A 17,450-nucleotide genomic window follows, 5' to 3' on the forward strand; every position below is an offset into this window, starting at 1 on the left:
TCTCAATCACCAGGTTCATCGTGGCCGTCAACTCTCGACCCCACCAAATCGCACCCGTTGATTCGCCGCGTCACGCGCCCGGGATGTGGCGGGAAACACGTGCTGGACCAGCCTGAGCCGGATCGGTGCTTGTCGTCTTCTGCCACGCCCTATTGCCTGCTCATAAAAGCCACGCTCTTCACAGTTGCAGTCTCACTGCTCTCTTCTGTGGACATCTTTTGGACGGTATCGGGAACCGATCGGCGGTTTCCCAGATCCGTATCCTGGTTTTCCAGTCACGATAAACCGGTTTGCTTGCTCCCTGAAGCGTCGCTCTTCGATCGATTCAATCTGGTTCGCAACTGATGGTGTGTAATCAAGTAGCTTCAGGTCTTAGGGATTTACTTCTCCTACTTTTACGCGTTAGGGTTAGGATGTTGCGGTTGTCCAGCGTCCGGAAGTGACAAAGAACGTTTTATGGACACGGGTATGTTACGATTTAGTCGAAAATGGTAGATCTGCGATCGCGGTGCCAATGGTTACAGAGCAGAGTGTTGCTTGGTTCATCCGTTCTATCGTTTCTGGAGTGTCTTGGAGCTTCGTTCCCTTTCCTATGGTTTTGTTCTGTACTATGAGTTCTACTTCTCCCCTTTTTCTTTATGGTTCCGTGAGTTGTGGTAAGATTGGAAAAAGGCTAGTGGTTTTACCATCGAATCATTTTTGCTAAGTAATTTTAGATTAGCAGAATATCCTTCTTCCAAAAATTGATGTTTCTATTGTAGTTTGCTACTATTGGAATGCAGACTTGGGGTGTGTTTGCACATGCATGAGAATATTTGATAACTTCTATAGGATCGGCTCCTCAAAATATAGTGAGTCCATGTAAATCAAAGTAATATCTCTCATGCTGCACTTCTATCAAAAAACAGTGCTGGTACCCTGTTTTCATCATGAACAGATCTTGGCAGGCCCTTATCACTTGTTTTTTCAATTAGGAAAAACCATTCTTATACATTAACAGTGAGTTGGTAGTTGGAACACTTTGCTCAATATCTTTCTCTCCACTTTTTTCCTTTTACTTTTTACATTTCTTATGGGTGAAAAAAGAATAATTCTTTAACTTTTTCAGCAAAGTGTATACCTTTTGGTTCTTTGGATTCAATTCTCCAATGATCTCCGGCATCAAAGGAGTTACCTCATAGTTTGTGTAATAATTATTACTGTTATTTTCACGCAAATGTCATTACTAATATTATATAGGCAACATAGGTATTTTTTATTTGTACAATTTATAGAGCTTGATCTAGTCGTGCGTAATCTCAAGAAATTTGTGATCTGATCCTGGCAACATTTATTGTCATTAAAATCAACATTCTTTTCTTTGTCCTGATTCATTGATGCTTTGTGCTTTATATATTATGATAGATTAATTGACTATTATTGAGAAAGTGCAATATGGAAGTCTCTCATTAGTTTACGGCAGTTTTGTTTTACTACATCATTGTTCATCTTATCCGTGCTACTCCAGATTAAGAAGGCCCTGAGAGGAATGAAAGTTGAGGTCACTCATCGTGGTAATATGCATAGAAAATATCACATATCTGGTTTAACATCACAGGCAACTAGGGGACTCGCGTGAGAAACTACTTTGGTGTTTGTTGATACTTGATACAGATCATTTTTTTTATTTTTTTTTGTTCAGGATGATTTAGATGCTCTTAGAATTGCCATCCTTCTGTTGATTGCTAAATCGACCCTTATGCATCTTAATTGTGTCTTGGAATTTGGAAATGACAGTTTCCCAGTTGATGAAAGAGGTACATTCAAGTCCGTCATGCAATATTTTCAAGAGATGTATGGTTTTACCATCCAAAACACCTTGCTTGCAAGTTGGAAACCCACAGAGACCAAATTATCTACCTACGGAGGTAAGTGATAAGTTTTCTGTAGTGCATTGTACATTTGATCCATATTTTAAAGTTTTTTGTTGTGCATATGAAGCTTTATATCATAATGGTAAGAAAATCAATTTCAACAGTTATTATAATTGCCTATAGGTCTGAAAAGATTGTGGAAGGGCAGAGATATTCTAAGAGGTTGAATGAAAGACAAATTGCTGCTCTTTTTAAAGTAACTTGCCAACATTCTCATGATCGGGAGCTTGACATCATACAGGTTGAGTATTAATTTTGGCCTCAGTAATTAGTTGTTCTTGATTAACTTGGTAGTCCTTTTTTTATTCTTTCAAAATCCTAGTTTTAGAACCATACTTGCTGAAGATGCTCTACGACATAGTAAACATGTGTACTTAATACTAGGTTCACAGTCTCTGCACTTTCCTCAATCTGCAAAGGTTCTTGAGTTAGAGGATACCAATGCCCCTCTTTTGCAGTTTCCTCTTTCATTCTTTAGATCATTGTTATAATATGCTTTTAGTTTCATTCTTCAAACTAAGTTTAATATAGAGTGTTGGCTACCGAGGTAGTAAGGGCCTGAATTAGCTGTGTTATTTTATTGGACCGGAGCATGTTCGAATTGGGAAGTAGGATGGTACTAGTAAGGATGCACCTGATTTGGTCTTCCAGCTGATCGAAATTTATTGTCCTTCACTGAACCGTTACAACTAATTGTTTGGCCCAGTTTGATGGGATGAGGTGAGTTTGTGGATTGGCGATTTAGAAAATTCAGGTTGGTTGAATTAGGTTGCACTTGCTGCTACCTTTAATTCAGGTACAAAGGGAAAAGGAGTAGGTATTCTCATTATCACACCAAATTTAAGATTTATAATTGAGGTTCTAGTGGAGAAAGGTGTGTGATACAAGTTCCCCATACAAGCAGCTGAAAAAACAAGGGCAACAGTCCCATGAGTGGGGTCAGGTTGTGTTATCCTTTCGGCTTGTTGTTTCTGAAGTACTCAATTGTGTTTGGTTTGGGATTCCTAAGTTCTATCAAACCAAGGCATGAATCCTCACTCAGAAGATTTTCCTGTTCCCTGGATTTGACTATTCAAACAAAATATTTTTCAAGGTATCATATGTTTCACCTGTTTATTTCAATTTACTGCTACGTCAAGATATCCGACAATTCATACAACGAATTATATTAAACAGGATTGAAAATCTTGGGGTTGACCCTATTACATCTGGTGGAGATATGACACCTGTACATGCTGCTATTTTTATTTCATTTCAATTAATTGTTTTTCTCTTTTAGTTATGGTTCAAAACCAAAATTAATGCTAATTTATGCTGATTGGTTCTTTTGAATAACCAGAACACCTGTGTTGACATAAAATGACCCTGCCATTTGCTTAGAGCCTTGTTGCATAGAAGAGTTTGAAAGACATTCATATAGAATTTTTGCAACATAACAATGTATTTTAGTTTCTTTACTTTATGTATCTGTAACTTTGCAGACCGTTGATCACAATGCATACAGTGAAGACCCTTGTGCCAAAGAATTTGGCATCAAGATCAGTGAGAAACTTGCATTAGGTGAGGCTCGTGTTCTGCCTGCGCCTTGGGTAATGGAGAACAAATGAACTATTGCATTTTGTTGTTTTTCTATGAGGCTAGAATTCAATGTAATTGATTTCATCTTTTTGGTTGTACAGCTTAACTGCCATGACACTGGTAGAGAGAAGGATTTCTTGCCAAGAGTTGGCCAAAGGAATATGATGAATAAGGTATTTCATCAGATGCATCTTTTGCTTTTCAAGTTATTAAACCTGCAGGTTCTTATTGTTGATTCTTCTACTGGTGTTATGTGGTTGCACTGTCACTGATGATACTAAAAAATATGCTTATGGCATTCTAGTGAGTTCTTTTATATTCATGCATCGAAACCTGTTATGATAAGTTCTATGCATCAAAAGCTTTGACATATTACATACTAGAGGATGCATATATGGCTACCATAATTTTGTGGATCTCTGGGCACATCATGTATGCAAGCCATAAGTAACATCTGTAGTAGTGTCAGTTCACTTTTCAGAGTGAAACCCAAGCTACAAACTTGATGTCTTTGATTTTACTCTTTTATGGCTAAAACATCAAAGGTTTCCTAGTTCCTCCAACTTAAGAAGGCTCTAGTAGACTTTTTATATTGGGGATGTATAGTGATCCTCTTTTGTTGCTTTGATAATGTTTATTCTCTGTTGTATATATTAGAAGGTGGATCACTTGAACTTAAAAAGGCTAAATAGGCACATGCTTCCTATTTCACTACTTGAACTGTAAAGGCTACAATGAACTTGGTATTGGTGATTTAGCTATCCTCCTTAGATGATTAAATCCTTTTCTCCTTTATCAATAGTTGGACCATTTGGAATCATCGTTCCTAACTTCTTATTACACTATCTTCCTGCATTGATGCTTAGCCTTTGTTAATCATGGATAGAAACATTTTTTTATTCATGCTGGCTATCATGTTTATGTGTCTTAGCTAACTTTTTGGTTTCTGCACTGAAACTGCATTCCTTCCTTTATGGCTCACATGTAATTAGCTTAGGGAAAGGTTTAATTACATGTTTAGTGTCTGTCAGGTATTGGTTTCTTCCGTAGGAAAATAGGAAGTAGTAATACCATTGTTTCTTGATTGATGTATCATTTTTCACATGTACCTCATTCACTCAGGAATGATTTTCTCTACCTTTGTGGGAAGATAATTGGACATGTATGTCGATACTGCATGTTAGTATTACACAATGAATTCTGAATTGGCAAGGGGGTGTTGATGGCAATAGCATCCTATTTCATTTGTCTGGAGACTTGCTACTTAGCTGTTATTTGAAAGTGTATTCAAATGATTTCAAGTGACATCACAATTGATGGTCTTTTCAGGGGTTGTGGTGTGCTTCGGTTTTTATGAATTTAACATCATTACATTGGCTTGTTTGTAAAGAGGCATAATAGATTGGACTATTTCATTATTTTGACTGGCTAAAGGTAGATTTGCAGTATTGTAAGTTAATAATGTAACTCTGATATATTCAATGGGGACATGACATTTGCCAAACTAACAGAAAGAAAGGACCTTGACTGTATTTTAGTCAATCTAGTATCGCCAGCAATATATTATGTCTTCTTGTCGATCTAGAACTGGAGTTCTCGTCCTGGCTCATGTGAGTTTAAACCATCGACTTATAGCCCACAAGTGTGTTCTGAAATTTTGCTTCTTTATCTATAACAATGAACTTCTGTGTGCTGGTTGAGTGCTATACTTGAACATGTTTGGCCTTCTGCAAATTATTGATTCGATGGAAATAATGCTGTACCAAGTTTTATTTTTTCTCATACAGAAGCATGACTAGGCCTTTCTATTCTTCTCTGATATCATCTTCTTTTATTACTTTTCAATTATAGAAAATGGTGAATGGTGGGAGAGTGACCAATTGGACATGTATCAATTTTGCACAGAATGTTCAAGAGAGTCTTGCTTGTGGATTTTTGTCATGAGCCTGCTCTGATGTGCCAGATATCTGGAATGGTCTGTTCTTGTTCTTATTCTTACTAGAACACATCCTCCTATTTTTTAATCTCTACTCAATTGTTTTTCATATGATGTCAAATAGAATCTACAGACCAATCCTGTTATCTAAATTTTTACAGATTTTTTCACCGGAACCTGTTCTTTGTCTGTTATGTGCTCGCGCTGATCAAGTGAAGAGAGCTTTGAAAGCACACTTTCATGATGCAATAATGAGCATACTCTAGCCCCATGGCAAAGAGCTTGATTTGGTTATTATAGTATTGCCTGATAATAATGGTCCCCTTTATGGTATGCTTCCTGTCATGTATGCCATCTTATTCGCTACAACTTAGTGGTGCCATTATGCTTGTTGACTTTTTGTCCTATCATACATGAACTTTCAACTTTTCCTACCTGTTCATTCACAGCATTCACTTCCTCTATAATGACAGGTGATGTAAAACGGATATGTGAGACAGATATTGGTTTAGTTTCACAGTGTTGTTTGGCTAAGCATGTTTTCCGGATGAGCAAGCAGTATCTGGCAGATGTTGCTCTGAAAATAAATGTAAAGGTGGGTATCTGGATGCATGTTATCTGTTCCCTTTTTTGATGAAGAGTATTTTGATGGATAGGTTGGAGGTAGAAACACAGTTTTTGTGGATGCCTTGTCAAGACACATACCTCTTGTTAGTGACCTCCCTACCATAAATATTTGGTGCTGATGTTACACATCCTCATCCCGGAGAAGATTTCAGCCTTCTATTGCAGTTGTAATTTTTTTCTTCCTTTACAAGTAGCTGTTTTTCTTTGTCGATGTATATGATTATCTGGATTTTAGTGCCTACCTTGGTCTTGATTGTTCCTCAGGTAGTTGCTTCTCGAGATTGGCCAGAGGTGACAAAGTATGCGGGACTGGTTTGTGCTCAGCCCCATCGCCAAGAATTGATTCAAGATCTGTTCAAAGTCTGGCAAGATCCTTGGATAACTTGTTAACAGCCGCTTCTTCATATAGGATTAGTTGATTGTGTTTTTTCCAAATTGGTGTTATGCTAAGAGAAAATGATCTGATAACCATGGAATTTGCTGGGTGCTTCTTATTTCCTTTAAAAGAGCTACTGGACAAAAGCCTCAGCGAATTATATTCTACAGGTATACAACTTAATAAATTTACTTGCCTTTTAATACTCTTTCTATCATAACGATCCATTTATGGTCCTCTCTCTGCAGGGATGGAGTGAGTGAGGGACAATTTTATCAAGTTTTACTTTATGAACTCGATGCAATCAGAAAAGTATGATATCCTGTCACCATTGATCTATGATTGTTACTCCAGTGTTGATATTCTCCAACCTTTTTCTTTCACCTGTATCAGGCATGTGCCTCTCTAGAATGGAATTATCAGCCACCGGTGACATTTGTGGTCGTCTAAAAACATCTAGGCTGTTTGCAAACAATTATAATGATCACTATTCGGTTGATAAGAGTGGAAACGTTTTACCCGGTTAGTCTCTTTGATCACATGATGCTGGTTTATCTTCACAGAATTATTCTATTTCTGGTTTCTATTTCTTTATTGAAAGCTCCAAAGCTGACTTCCATGTGGTGATTTGCCTTTTGGGGTTTTCAGGACTGTTGTTGATTCTAAGATCTGCCACCCTACCGAGTTTGACTTCTACCTGTCCAGCCATGCCTGCATCCAAGTAACTCTCATCTCTGTCACTGCTTTTCTTCATCAGTTTCGTGCATATACTTGTTCACAAATTTGCCCTCCTCATGAATGGTACAAGCCGACCTGCGCACTACCATGTCTTGTGGGACGAGAACAATTTCACAGCAAATGCTCTTCGAATGGTCACAAACAATCTTTGTTACTCGTGAGATCCTACCCCTCTATTCTATCCCTTTTTTGTGCTCTATATAATCTGTGCATCGATATGAGACTTAATTCAATTACTCTGCAGCTATGCACGGTGCACACGCTCTGTATCGATCTCTTCGCACCCATCATTATCTTTTACCTCGTGACGGGTATGCTGTTCTTCTTTTTTTGGTTAGACTTATCCTAGTGTGTTATCTCGAACCGTGCCGCCTGCTGCATTCTGTGCCCGGGTTTACATGGAGCAGGAGACGTCGGTTCAATGGCAAGCAAGCAGAGCGGCCGGACAAGGAGCCTGTGCTGGTGGACCACACAGCACGAGGTTTCCCGGTAGCGCTGCCATCAAGCCTCTCCCGGCGGCGTAGAAGGAGAGGAGAAGAATGTCGTGTATTACTGTTAAGAAATACAGTCGTATCATCTTGTTACAGATTTATATGTGCCTTTGATGCACCATGATGTCTTAATCTCAGGATCATTCTGAAATCTTGTGCAGACATGAATTTGCATTCCTTGGCATATTTCTCTCAAGGATAAATGGGCTGATTCATGGCCCAAAAACATTGATCCAACTCTTTTTTCGTTTTACTTGTCCCTATCTTTATGTTCTTCCAAAACAGTAGTAAAGGCTCAGACGCCGGCCTCACATCATTGGCACCATCTTTCTCCCCATTCGCGAGTAAATGCGTGGTCAAAAAAGTGCCACATCTCGTTTGCCCCAAAACATTAATTCCAATCAAACACCTACCTGCAATTTAAAGTTCAAAAGTTGGACGCAGACTTCACACCCCCCCCTCGTAATAATTCATCCTCCACCGCTGAACCTCCATTAGTTCGGAAATCAAAATCATCCAACTTTTCGAGCCATCCAAATTAATTGGCAATCGTCATGCGCTTTCTTTCTTTCTATTTAGGTAAATTTATGATCCAACTTAGCTAACTCAACCCAAATCTCCCAGTGAGAAAACTCATGACCAATTCTTCATGACCGGCTCTGCGATTGCTGTCTGTATAAACTTGGCAGACAAGAACAACACGGTTGGGAAGTCAAGCAATTGCATTTGATCTCTCTCTCTCTCTCTCTCTCTCTCTCTCTCTCTCTCTCTCTCTCTCTTTCTCATTAAGTTGCGGCCCGAGCAACCAATAAAAGATCTCTCAATTCGACCCCGAATCAGTACTCATCTACCTGCACAAAGTCAATGTTTGCTTCAACCTCAGTTCTCCTGCCAATTTATTGAGTTTACAATGTGTCACACAAGCTACATGCAGGGTGTTGATAAAGTCAAACGAGCTTGTACCGGACACAGTGGTCTTGGTGATGCTACTTATTGAGGTCAGACACCTTGAACATCATCAATGCTGACCTCATGAATTGGCAAGTCATACAAAAGTCAACCTGGAGTTAGAAGATGGAGTCAACTGCACTTGGACTATGACCTGCTACCTTCCGTTAAATCCTCCTCCTCCTCCTCCTCCTCCAGGGAGGATGAGCGGTAGTGTTGGTCTGGGTCTTCTGTACTCCTCCATGCATTCAATTCATGGCTGGTCAAACAAGAATACGCTCGTCTGTATGTTGTTCTATGCAACGTGACACTTACTAAGTTTGAACTGAAGAAACTGGAGTGAAGTTTAATTTGACTGGGAGTGTTTGATGTCTCACGTGTCGTTTAATCTTTCTGTAGTGAAACGTGTCAGATAGATCCTTTTTTTTGTCTTATTATTGCAGCAAATTTGGCTTACGTCACGATTTAAGTCTCGAGAAGCTGTGCAGAAAACAAGAGGAGCGACAAGAATGGAGCACCACCTGTCGCGACTTGAGTCGTTGGTCTACGTTTGCGTAGTTACCCTTGTAGGGTTTTGAAATGTCATGTTTGCCCCTTTGGATTTCAATATGACGCATTTATCCCTCCGTATCAAGTTATTACCCATAGCAGATTCAAGTCGACTACTTACCAGAAGGCATAGTTGAAAAATAATATATATATATATATATATATATATATATATATATATATATATATATATATATAAGCCTAATATTTAAAGTATATTTTTGAGAATTTTCATGAGCATTTGAAGTTTATTAAGCCTAAGATTTTTCTTTATATTTTATAAGATTTTGAAGTATATTATCTTCGTTTATATTTTATACATCTTTATTTTACGCACATTGACCCTTCGAGATTGGGTATACTCTCTATCAAAAATAATTTTTAAGAATTATTAAAAATATTATCCATATTGAATTATCTTGATTTTTTTTATTAAAATTAAAATAAAAAATACTAATTTTCTAAGAAAAAAAAAGAACCACTGCTTGATTTTTTTTAAAATAAAATTCATATAGTAATTAATATAAAAAAAAGGCTTCTTCTTTGCACCACATTTAACTCATGGACTAATATAAAATAATCGATGTCCTTTTCTAATGACATCTGAAGAAAAGTCATTGTTGTACGACTTTGAATATTTCAATTTTTTTATTACTTTGGGTAATTAAAAAAAATCATGAATCGATTTAAAAATATTTCTCGTGGGACAACAGCTTATAAATTAGAAAAAAAACATGCATACATGCATACATCAAATAATAGAGAACGCAAATGGCCAATTTAGATGAGAGAAGGTCCAAAGTGTAACAGTGACTAAACGCAAGCATACAGCCCCTTCCATTAAATAATAGAAAAAGAATTATATTGAATTGACTGCTAAGAATTATTTAGCTTTCATATTCCACAAATACATCCTCCATGGACTAAAGTTGCAAGAAAGAAAGAAACATATTTTGTATGGAGGTGCAACCCATATTATATCAAATTTGCAAGATTTTTCATATTTTATTATTTCTTTATAAAACCCAAACATATTTATTTTTTTAGCATTCAAATTTGTCTTATAAAAATTATTTGATAATAAGGTTGTCTTACAAAAAATGTTGGGTACTAAAATAATAATTGAAGGCATAAAAATTATGGGAGTAATTTTCCAACCCTTAAAATTGTAAGTTAGTTTTGCACACCGCTACTCAAATCAAGAATTCTCCACTTTTGATAAGATATATATATATATATATATATATATATATATATATATATATATATATATATATATATATATATTAAAATACATATAATTATATTTTACTTTTAAAAAGTGTATTAGATTTGTGATCTAAATAATTGATCAATCGATTCGACCGACGATCCAATCGATCCGATCCGATCCGACTATAATAATCAAAATTATAGTGCATGAAAAACATGAGACGAAAGATAAAAAAGACTTTTTTGATGCACGTTGCAAGAAAAAACACACAAAAACAAAAACAAAAAAGTTGGCCAATGTGAATCCTTGTGGTCTGCAATCAAACATTTGATAAAGCAGAAAATGACTTCCATGAACGATATTTTGTTGTTCCCATGTGTGATCAGAGACTTGTATTTCCTGTGGTGGAAGAAGAAGAAGAAGAAGAAGAGGTGAGGTACGTGTTGCACGCAATGATTCAACGTGCCTCTATCGTTTCCCTTTCCGCCCCCCATTACGTAGCTCGGATGACACCTACCAACACAACATCTCTTATCTCTTGTTGTTTCAGTGGCAAAGACATCGCGTTCCTCTCTTGTTGCGAGGGAGATTAATGCAAAGAAAGTGAAGTCTCGTCGATGCATCTCATCATGAAAAGACCCCCACATCTTCTTCTTCTTCTTCTTTTCTTTTTCTTGAGATATTTAATATGAAAAGCACTTTGAGCTCTCGTTAAACTATAAAAAATATATCGAATGAGATTTTGAATCCCTCGAATTTTCTTTTACCGGATTAGAATGAGATGTGAAAGCGTAGAAGAACTAATTGCACCATCTGAAATGGAGATAGATGTAAACACGCTCCTTCCCCACCGCAGTAGTTGGTACAAGGATAGACACATTTACGATGTCGATCGAGACTGATGAACCACATGGAAGTAATGTTGTTGCAAGAAAAGGGGTCATGTGGCCAGCCCAGCTATCACACAATACTATTAGGCGTGGCTCCAAAAGATTAGCGAGATCACGAACCATTTCTTTTTTGGTTTAAACTAAAGAGGATGACATCTAATCGATGCAAACACTACTATGACGTTTCACTTTCCTCTGTTCACTACGTCAGCCGGAAAGCAAAACTTTTTTTGTTTTTGTTTTTTCTAAGAGGTGTTTACACCGAATACGAAAAGAAAATCAAATCGTGTCAAAACTTTTTTTGTTTTTGTTTTTTCTAAGAGCAGTGTTTTTTCGTGATGTAATTCGATCGAAAGCTTAAAAACCCGTGGATGAGATACAATTTATGCGTAAAAACTAATCGGCACACTCGTACCCTTTGTTAGACGATTATCTTTCTTGGTTTACATGATAACTTCATGTGTGTTACTATCAAATTTTTTAGTTTGAAGATGAGTCGTTAATTTAGCTTATCGTAGATGCATGCATTTAAATATTTCATTTTATTACATGTTAACTTCTTGTGCATTACTATCATTTTTTTCTTCATCATCATCATCATCATCATCATCATCATCATTTATCTTTCGTGTACACGATGACTTTGTATCTTCACATGAGATCTTCTCGTGCATTGCCATCAAATTTCTTCTTCTTTTTTCCTTGTAATGTTATCTTCTTGACTTGGATGCATTGGGTCCAGTCTTGAGGTGTGAATCAAAGCTCTTCCACCATGGCTGCAACCGAGCGTCAATCCTGTGGAAACTTCAATACAAGTACACAACACAGAGATCACACAGTCCGACTTCATCGGATCCAATCAAATGCTCAGAAAAGAACCGGACATTGATGCAATCCAGATTCCTTTGACTGATCTACACTTCTCGAAGGTGGATCGGTCCATCTTCTTCAGTTGAATTCCAAGATTTGGACAGATATATTGAGGACAAAAGAATTCCGGTCTTCCTCATAACTTCATGGCAATGGTTTCATGTTGGCTGGGTCACACGCGCACACACACAGACTCTCTCTCTCTCCCCTTTTCTACTTGGACTCCACTCTCGTTTGATCAAACGAAGAACTACAACCTCTTGTTCTTGGTCGTGGTGAATTAATGTGATTCAACCACTATGATCAAAGCACAGCCCAACCTCTCAAGGCTTTTGCTGTCACACTTAAAGGCCAGAATTGACTTGTTATGTTGTCCTTTTCCGGTGGAATCTGATAAGACACAGCTCCTCCATTTTCAGTTTAATGGAGTCTTTAAGAACATCACAACAGTTCTGCGGACACGTCTGTCTGTTTGTCCATTACCAGCAATACAAAGACTCGGGCATTTCACCTAAGAAAGGCAAGAAGAAGAAGAAGAAGAAGAAGAAGAAGAAGAAGAAATCATTAACATCTTAGATGAATCGATGGTCGATTGTTGGCGAGCCTTTGCAGTGGTGGTACGGACCTGACAGTCCACCTTCATAATTGTGATCCGAGAGTAGTTAGTTTCAGGTATGTTCTCTGCAATGTAAGCCTCAGTGTTGGGCAGGTGAGAGGGAAGCCGATCCACAATGAATGCTTTGACCTGACTTCTCTATCCAACACATACCATCTTCCGTTCATTCACCGTTCAACAACCGTGCAAGACATTTGATTGGCGACACATGACGAGAACGAGCCGATTCATCGTTGACTCCAGGTCAAACAGTGCAGTCGAGTCCACTTCCTTTAGTCATGAGACAAAATGAAGTGAGCTGTTCGCATTGGCTACTATGAACTAATACAACAGTGTCTTACTACTCTTCTGTATTGGAATGCGTAATATGGAGGAGCGTAAACAAGAACTAAGACAACAGCTACACACAAGCTCGGACGTGTAATGGTGGTGCTTCTTCCCATGCAATCAGTCATGTCGCGCTCCTACAGCCTCGCCATGGCTAGTACTTGCTCTTGGACCTCGGAGTGGCGGGTGGTGTTCCCGTTGCCGGATGCTGCCTGAGGCAGTTTGCAGAGCGGCGCCGCGGCGCCCCCTTGTGGGCCGCGAGCAGCCTTCCTTAGCAAGTACTTTTGGATCTTTCCCGTGGAGGTCTTGGGCAGCTCCTCCATGAACACCACCTTCTTGGGGACCATGAACCGGGGCATGCTGTTGCGACAGTAGGAGATGATGTCCTCCTCGTTGATGCTCCCTTCCTGGGTTTCCTTTTTTACCTTGAGGAATGCGCAGGGAGTCTCGCCCCAGTGGGGGTGCGGCATCGCCACCACCGCGGCCTCCAGCACCATCGGGTGCCGGTACAGCACCGCCTCCACCTCCAGGCTGCTGATGTTCTCGCCGCCGGATATGATGATGTCCTTCGCCCGGTCCTTGATCTCCACGTACCCGTCCGGGTGGACGACCCCGAGGTCGCCGGTGAGAAACCAGCCGTCCTTGAACGCGGCCGCGGTGTCGTCGGGGTTCTTGTAGTAGCCCTTCATGATGCTGCTACCTCGTAGGACGATCTGGCCCAGGGACTCCCCGTCGCGCGGCACGCTCGACATGGTGTCGGTGTCCTTGACGTCGGCGTCGGCGAGGGTTAGCACGCTGATCCCCTGCCGGGCCTTGAGACGGGCTTGCTCCTCCATCGGCAGGCGGTTCCACTGTTGGCGCCACTCGCATACCAGCGCCGGCCCGGTGGCCTCCGTGAGGCCGTATGCGTGGGTGACGTGGAAGCCCAACCGCTGGATCTTCTCGAGGAGCGTAGCCGGTGGCGGCGCGCCGCCGGTGAGCACCTGGACCGGCGAGGCGATGGGTCGCCGGTCGGCGGGTCCGGCCTCGAGGAGGATGCTGAACACGGTCGGGGCGCAGCACATGTGGGTCACCCGGTGGTCAGCGATGGCGCGGTACATGTCACGGGCGGTGGGGGCCCTGATGCAGACGTTGGTGCCGCCGCGCGCCGCCAAGCCCCAGGTGAAGGTCCAGCCGTTGCAGTGGAACATGGGAAGGGACCAGAGGTAGACCGGCTCGTTGTCGACCCCCCACTGTAGGAGGAGGCTGAGGGTGCTCAGGTAGGCGCCGCGGTGGCTATAGACCACACCCTTGGGCGCTGACGTCGTCCCGGAAGTGTAGTTGAGCGCGATGGCGTCCCACTCGTCGAGAACCGGGCAAGGATGGCGCGCGGGATCGCCGCGGGCGATCAGCTGCTCGTACTCGAGCTCCCCGAGCCGAACGCCCGTTGGAGCATCGACGTCGTCGATGACGACGACCAGAGGCAGCTGCAGGCCGTCGCCGAGGAGGCGATCGAACGCTTGGACGGCTAGTCGGACGTACTGGTAGTCCACGAAGAACACCTTGGCCTCCGAGTGCTTGAGGATGTTGGCCACGTTCCCGGCGTCGAGGCGGGTGTTTATGGTGTTGAGCACAGCCCCCGCCATGGGCACCCCAAAGTGCATCTCATAAAGCGCCGGCACGTTTGGCGCGAGCACCGACACCTGCCGCCATGACATCGAAGCATTAGCTGTCACCGTAAACACTGGGCCGGAAGACAGAGTAAACTCATCGGTACTCACCACATCGTTCTTGGACACGTTGAGGGAGCGGAGGGACGAAGCAAGGCGAAGGCAGCGTTCATGGGTCTGCTTCCACGTGAAGCGGGTCTGCCCGTATACGATCGACGTGCGGTCGGAGTACGCGACGGCAGCCCTCGACAGGAAGGTGGTGGGGGTGAGAGGGACATAGTTAGCTGGGCACTTAAGCAGTCGGTCCATGGATGGATGCCTTCTTGCGTGCTCTCCCAGAGATGGCGCGCGCGTGGAGAGGAGACGAGAGGAGACTCGGGAGAAGGGATGCAGGGCACAGGCAAGGCATGGGGCGTGGTTTTATAGGGAGGGCGAGGGCGTGTAGCATGGGCAGCCATGTGAGTCATGAAGCGGGTTTGGTTGGAGAAGAGGACGGAAGTTGCAATGAAGTGCAAGGTTTGAACATTGACTTTTGACCTCCCCCATCCCCTGTTTTCAAATGAGCCATTGAGGAAGACCAGAGAGAGAGAGAGAGAGAGAGAGAGAGAGAGAGAGAGAGATAGAGAGAGAGAGATAGAGAGAGAGAGAGGCTTTAGCGTCTCCTCCCCTGCCCTACATCGCCTCTGCCTGGGCATCGATCGAGTGACCAACGCTTAGGATCGTGCAGCAAAATCACTGATGTAGGTGACGAGAAGAGAGCTACCTTTGCACGGTGTCATGCTCTGGGCTCGGATTCAAGGTGTCCTCTGTCTCAGTGCATCAGGGGATGATGATGATGACGACGACGACGACGACGGCTCAGATTCAAGAAAACGATCTGTCGCCGTTTCCTCGGGGCGTCACTCACGTCCTCCAACTTGCGGTTCGAGAGGCGTAGAATACACTGTGCAGTTTATGAGAAGAAGCCCTTTGGCATGCACGAAGATACGCCCCTCCCCCTACGTTGTCACCTGCGTGTGCATATTTTCTCCATGAATATTCACACAATTGCATCCTAACTATTCACATAAACATGATGTACGATACATTATTAGCAGGGAAGCTTCTTTTGGGTGGCGATGAACATTTTGTTGGCAGGCTTTGTTCTCCGGGATTCTTCTTCTATCTTGGACTGTGGACTCATAAGAAGACTTAAAGCACGAGTTGGGACTGTGCCTTTTAGGTAGGTTTGCAGGACTGTGTTTGGCATCGTCTATCTTTGTTTACTCACCATTCAAATCCTCCTCAGCATCTGTAGAAACCACTGTTTGGAAGGTCAAAGTAAAGGAAAATTCTGCCCACATTCACTAGAATCAGTGGGTGATTGATCGAACCGATACATCAATCGATGGAACCGTAGGTACAATAATAATTTATTTTTTTAATAATAAAATATAATTTCTATGTGATGATAGATTGAAATATATAGATATATAATAATATTATAAAGAAATATTTTTTATAGTGTAGTGAAAACGAACGATAGGGATAGAACCGATAGAGGATGAGAGAGTGATGAATAATAATAGGTTTATATATATATATATATATATATATATATATATATATATATATATATATATATATATAATCTTACAATGAAAAGTAACTTTAGATAATAAATAAAAAAATAACAATATTATTAATTTGAATTAATAATATTGAGTCTATCTGCTTGATGTAGATAACCATTTCATCATAGATTGCAAATGCATTATGCAAGAACAACCCTCAAGCAGAAGAACACCCTCTCACAAGACAGTTTCATATAGTAATCTTCAGCATTCAATATCTTTTGCAGAGACAAATAATCCTTCATGAATACCTTACTCAACTGCGAAGCTAATTCATCTCTGTGATGCCGTTCATTCCTTGTGCTCAATCTGTTTGCAGAAATCCAGATTCAGTGGGATCATTCTTGGCTATTTATTTCATGCCCAGTGCAGGAAAGGGAGATTTCATGTCAACCCTGTTTCACATGAGATGAGATCTTACAGGACCTTTTGGATTAATCAGTGAAAAGTCAAGATCATAAACATGCTTGGCAAGAGTTTTGATGCAGCAGAGTACTAACTGTTACTGTTATTGAAGAGCTTTCTGCATTTTATCTTCACTACCACTGGGCCTTGACCATATTACACGCATGCAAAACAGAGCTTGCATATAAGAAACTATCGAAATTGAAAAGTCAGCTATTCAAATGCATTTCTTATATCAAGTTGTCAAGAACTCTAAATCGTACAAGAAAATGTGTAATATGAGATGTCAGATATTCAAATGCTTATCACATATCAAATGGTCATAAGAAGTTTGACTTTTTCAAAGAAATTCTGTACAAGAGGAGTACAAGTCACCACAACCTAAAAACTTAAGCTCATCAAGTTGTGAATCAATACTTTATTTTTATGTTTAGAAAAAGTAAAGGACTGATGCCAAGATGATGCAATTGAAAAAAAAAAATTACATGATCCACCACTGCTCAGGAAATTCTAACACTCTATTCATGCTTTTGGAGACACCAAGCTATTTCCACGGATAATTAATAGGAACTATCCTATGTGTACTCATCACATTGATATAATTTAAACAGGTCCCGTTGAAATGGTAAAAGTCGCAACTTCATGCGATCATCTCCTATTTCAAAGGTGTAGGTAATCTATTTGGACCGAGTATATCTTCCATGCAAGACT

At 40.8% G+C, this 17,450-nt stretch overlaps 1 protein-coding gene and 1 long non-coding RNA gene across 9 annotated transcripts; one reads left to right on the top strand and one right to left on the bottom strand.

Moving 5' to 3' along the window:
- Positions 1-200: 200 nt before the first annotated feature.
- LOC103990682 (uncharacterized) lies at positions 201-7,918 on the top strand. 8 transcript variants are annotated; one of them, XR_010488430.1, is made up of 15 exons: positions 201-347; positions 1,777-1,907; positions 2,037-2,154; positions 3,395-3,473; positions 3,593-3,664; positions 5,343-5,466; positions 5,589-5,757; positions 5,901-6,221; positions 6,319-6,600; positions 6,679-6,742; positions 6,824-6,952; positions 7,079-7,151; positions 7,239-7,325; positions 7,413-7,479; positions 7,576-7,918. It is a non-coding gene; the product is annotated as an uncharacterized LOC103990682 (long non-coding RNA). The 8 variants fall into 8 exon arrangements; XR_010488429.1 differs by having other exon boundaries at positions 5,901-6,022; positions 6,084-6,221; positions 7,413-7,918; XR_010488428.1 differs by having other exon boundaries at positions 201-1,614; positions 7,413-7,918.
- A 5,106-nt stretch (positions 7,919-13,024) lies between these two features.
- LOC135616659 (trans-cinnamate:CoA ligase, peroxisomal-like) lies at positions 13,025-15,128 on the bottom strand. Its single transcript, XM_065116085.1, has 2 exons — positions 14,833-15,128; positions 13,025-14,754 (listed from the first exon to the last, which is right to left on the bottom strand). Exons 1-2 carry the CDS (start codon positions 15,028-15,030, stop codon positions 13,210-13,212), a joined length of 1,743 nt encoding a protein of 580 aa, XP_064972157.1. The 5' UTR covers positions 15,031-15,128; the 3' UTR covers positions 13,025-13,209.
- Positions 15,129-17,450: the final 2,322 nt, after the last annotated feature.

This window comes from Musa acuminata, chromosome BXJ2-7 (genome assembly GCF_036884655.1).
Source record: "Musa acuminata AAA Group cultivar baxijiao chromosome BXJ2-7, Cavendish_Baxijiao_AAA, whole genome shotgun sequence".
NCBI lineage: Eukaryota > Viridiplantae > Streptophyta > Magnoliopsida > Zingiberales > Musaceae > Musa > Musa acuminata.

Bases quoted from the DNA above. Each gene is read 5' to 3' on its own strand.
- LOC135616659 (XM_065116085.1), bottom strand. From the start codon at position 15,030: ATGGACCGACTGCTTAAGTGCCCAGCTAACTATGTCCCTCTCACCCCC. The intron at 14,755-14,832 runs GTGAGTACCGAT...TCATGGCGGCAG, and splicing joins ACGTGTCCAAGAACGATGTG to GTGTCGGTGCTCGCGCCAAA.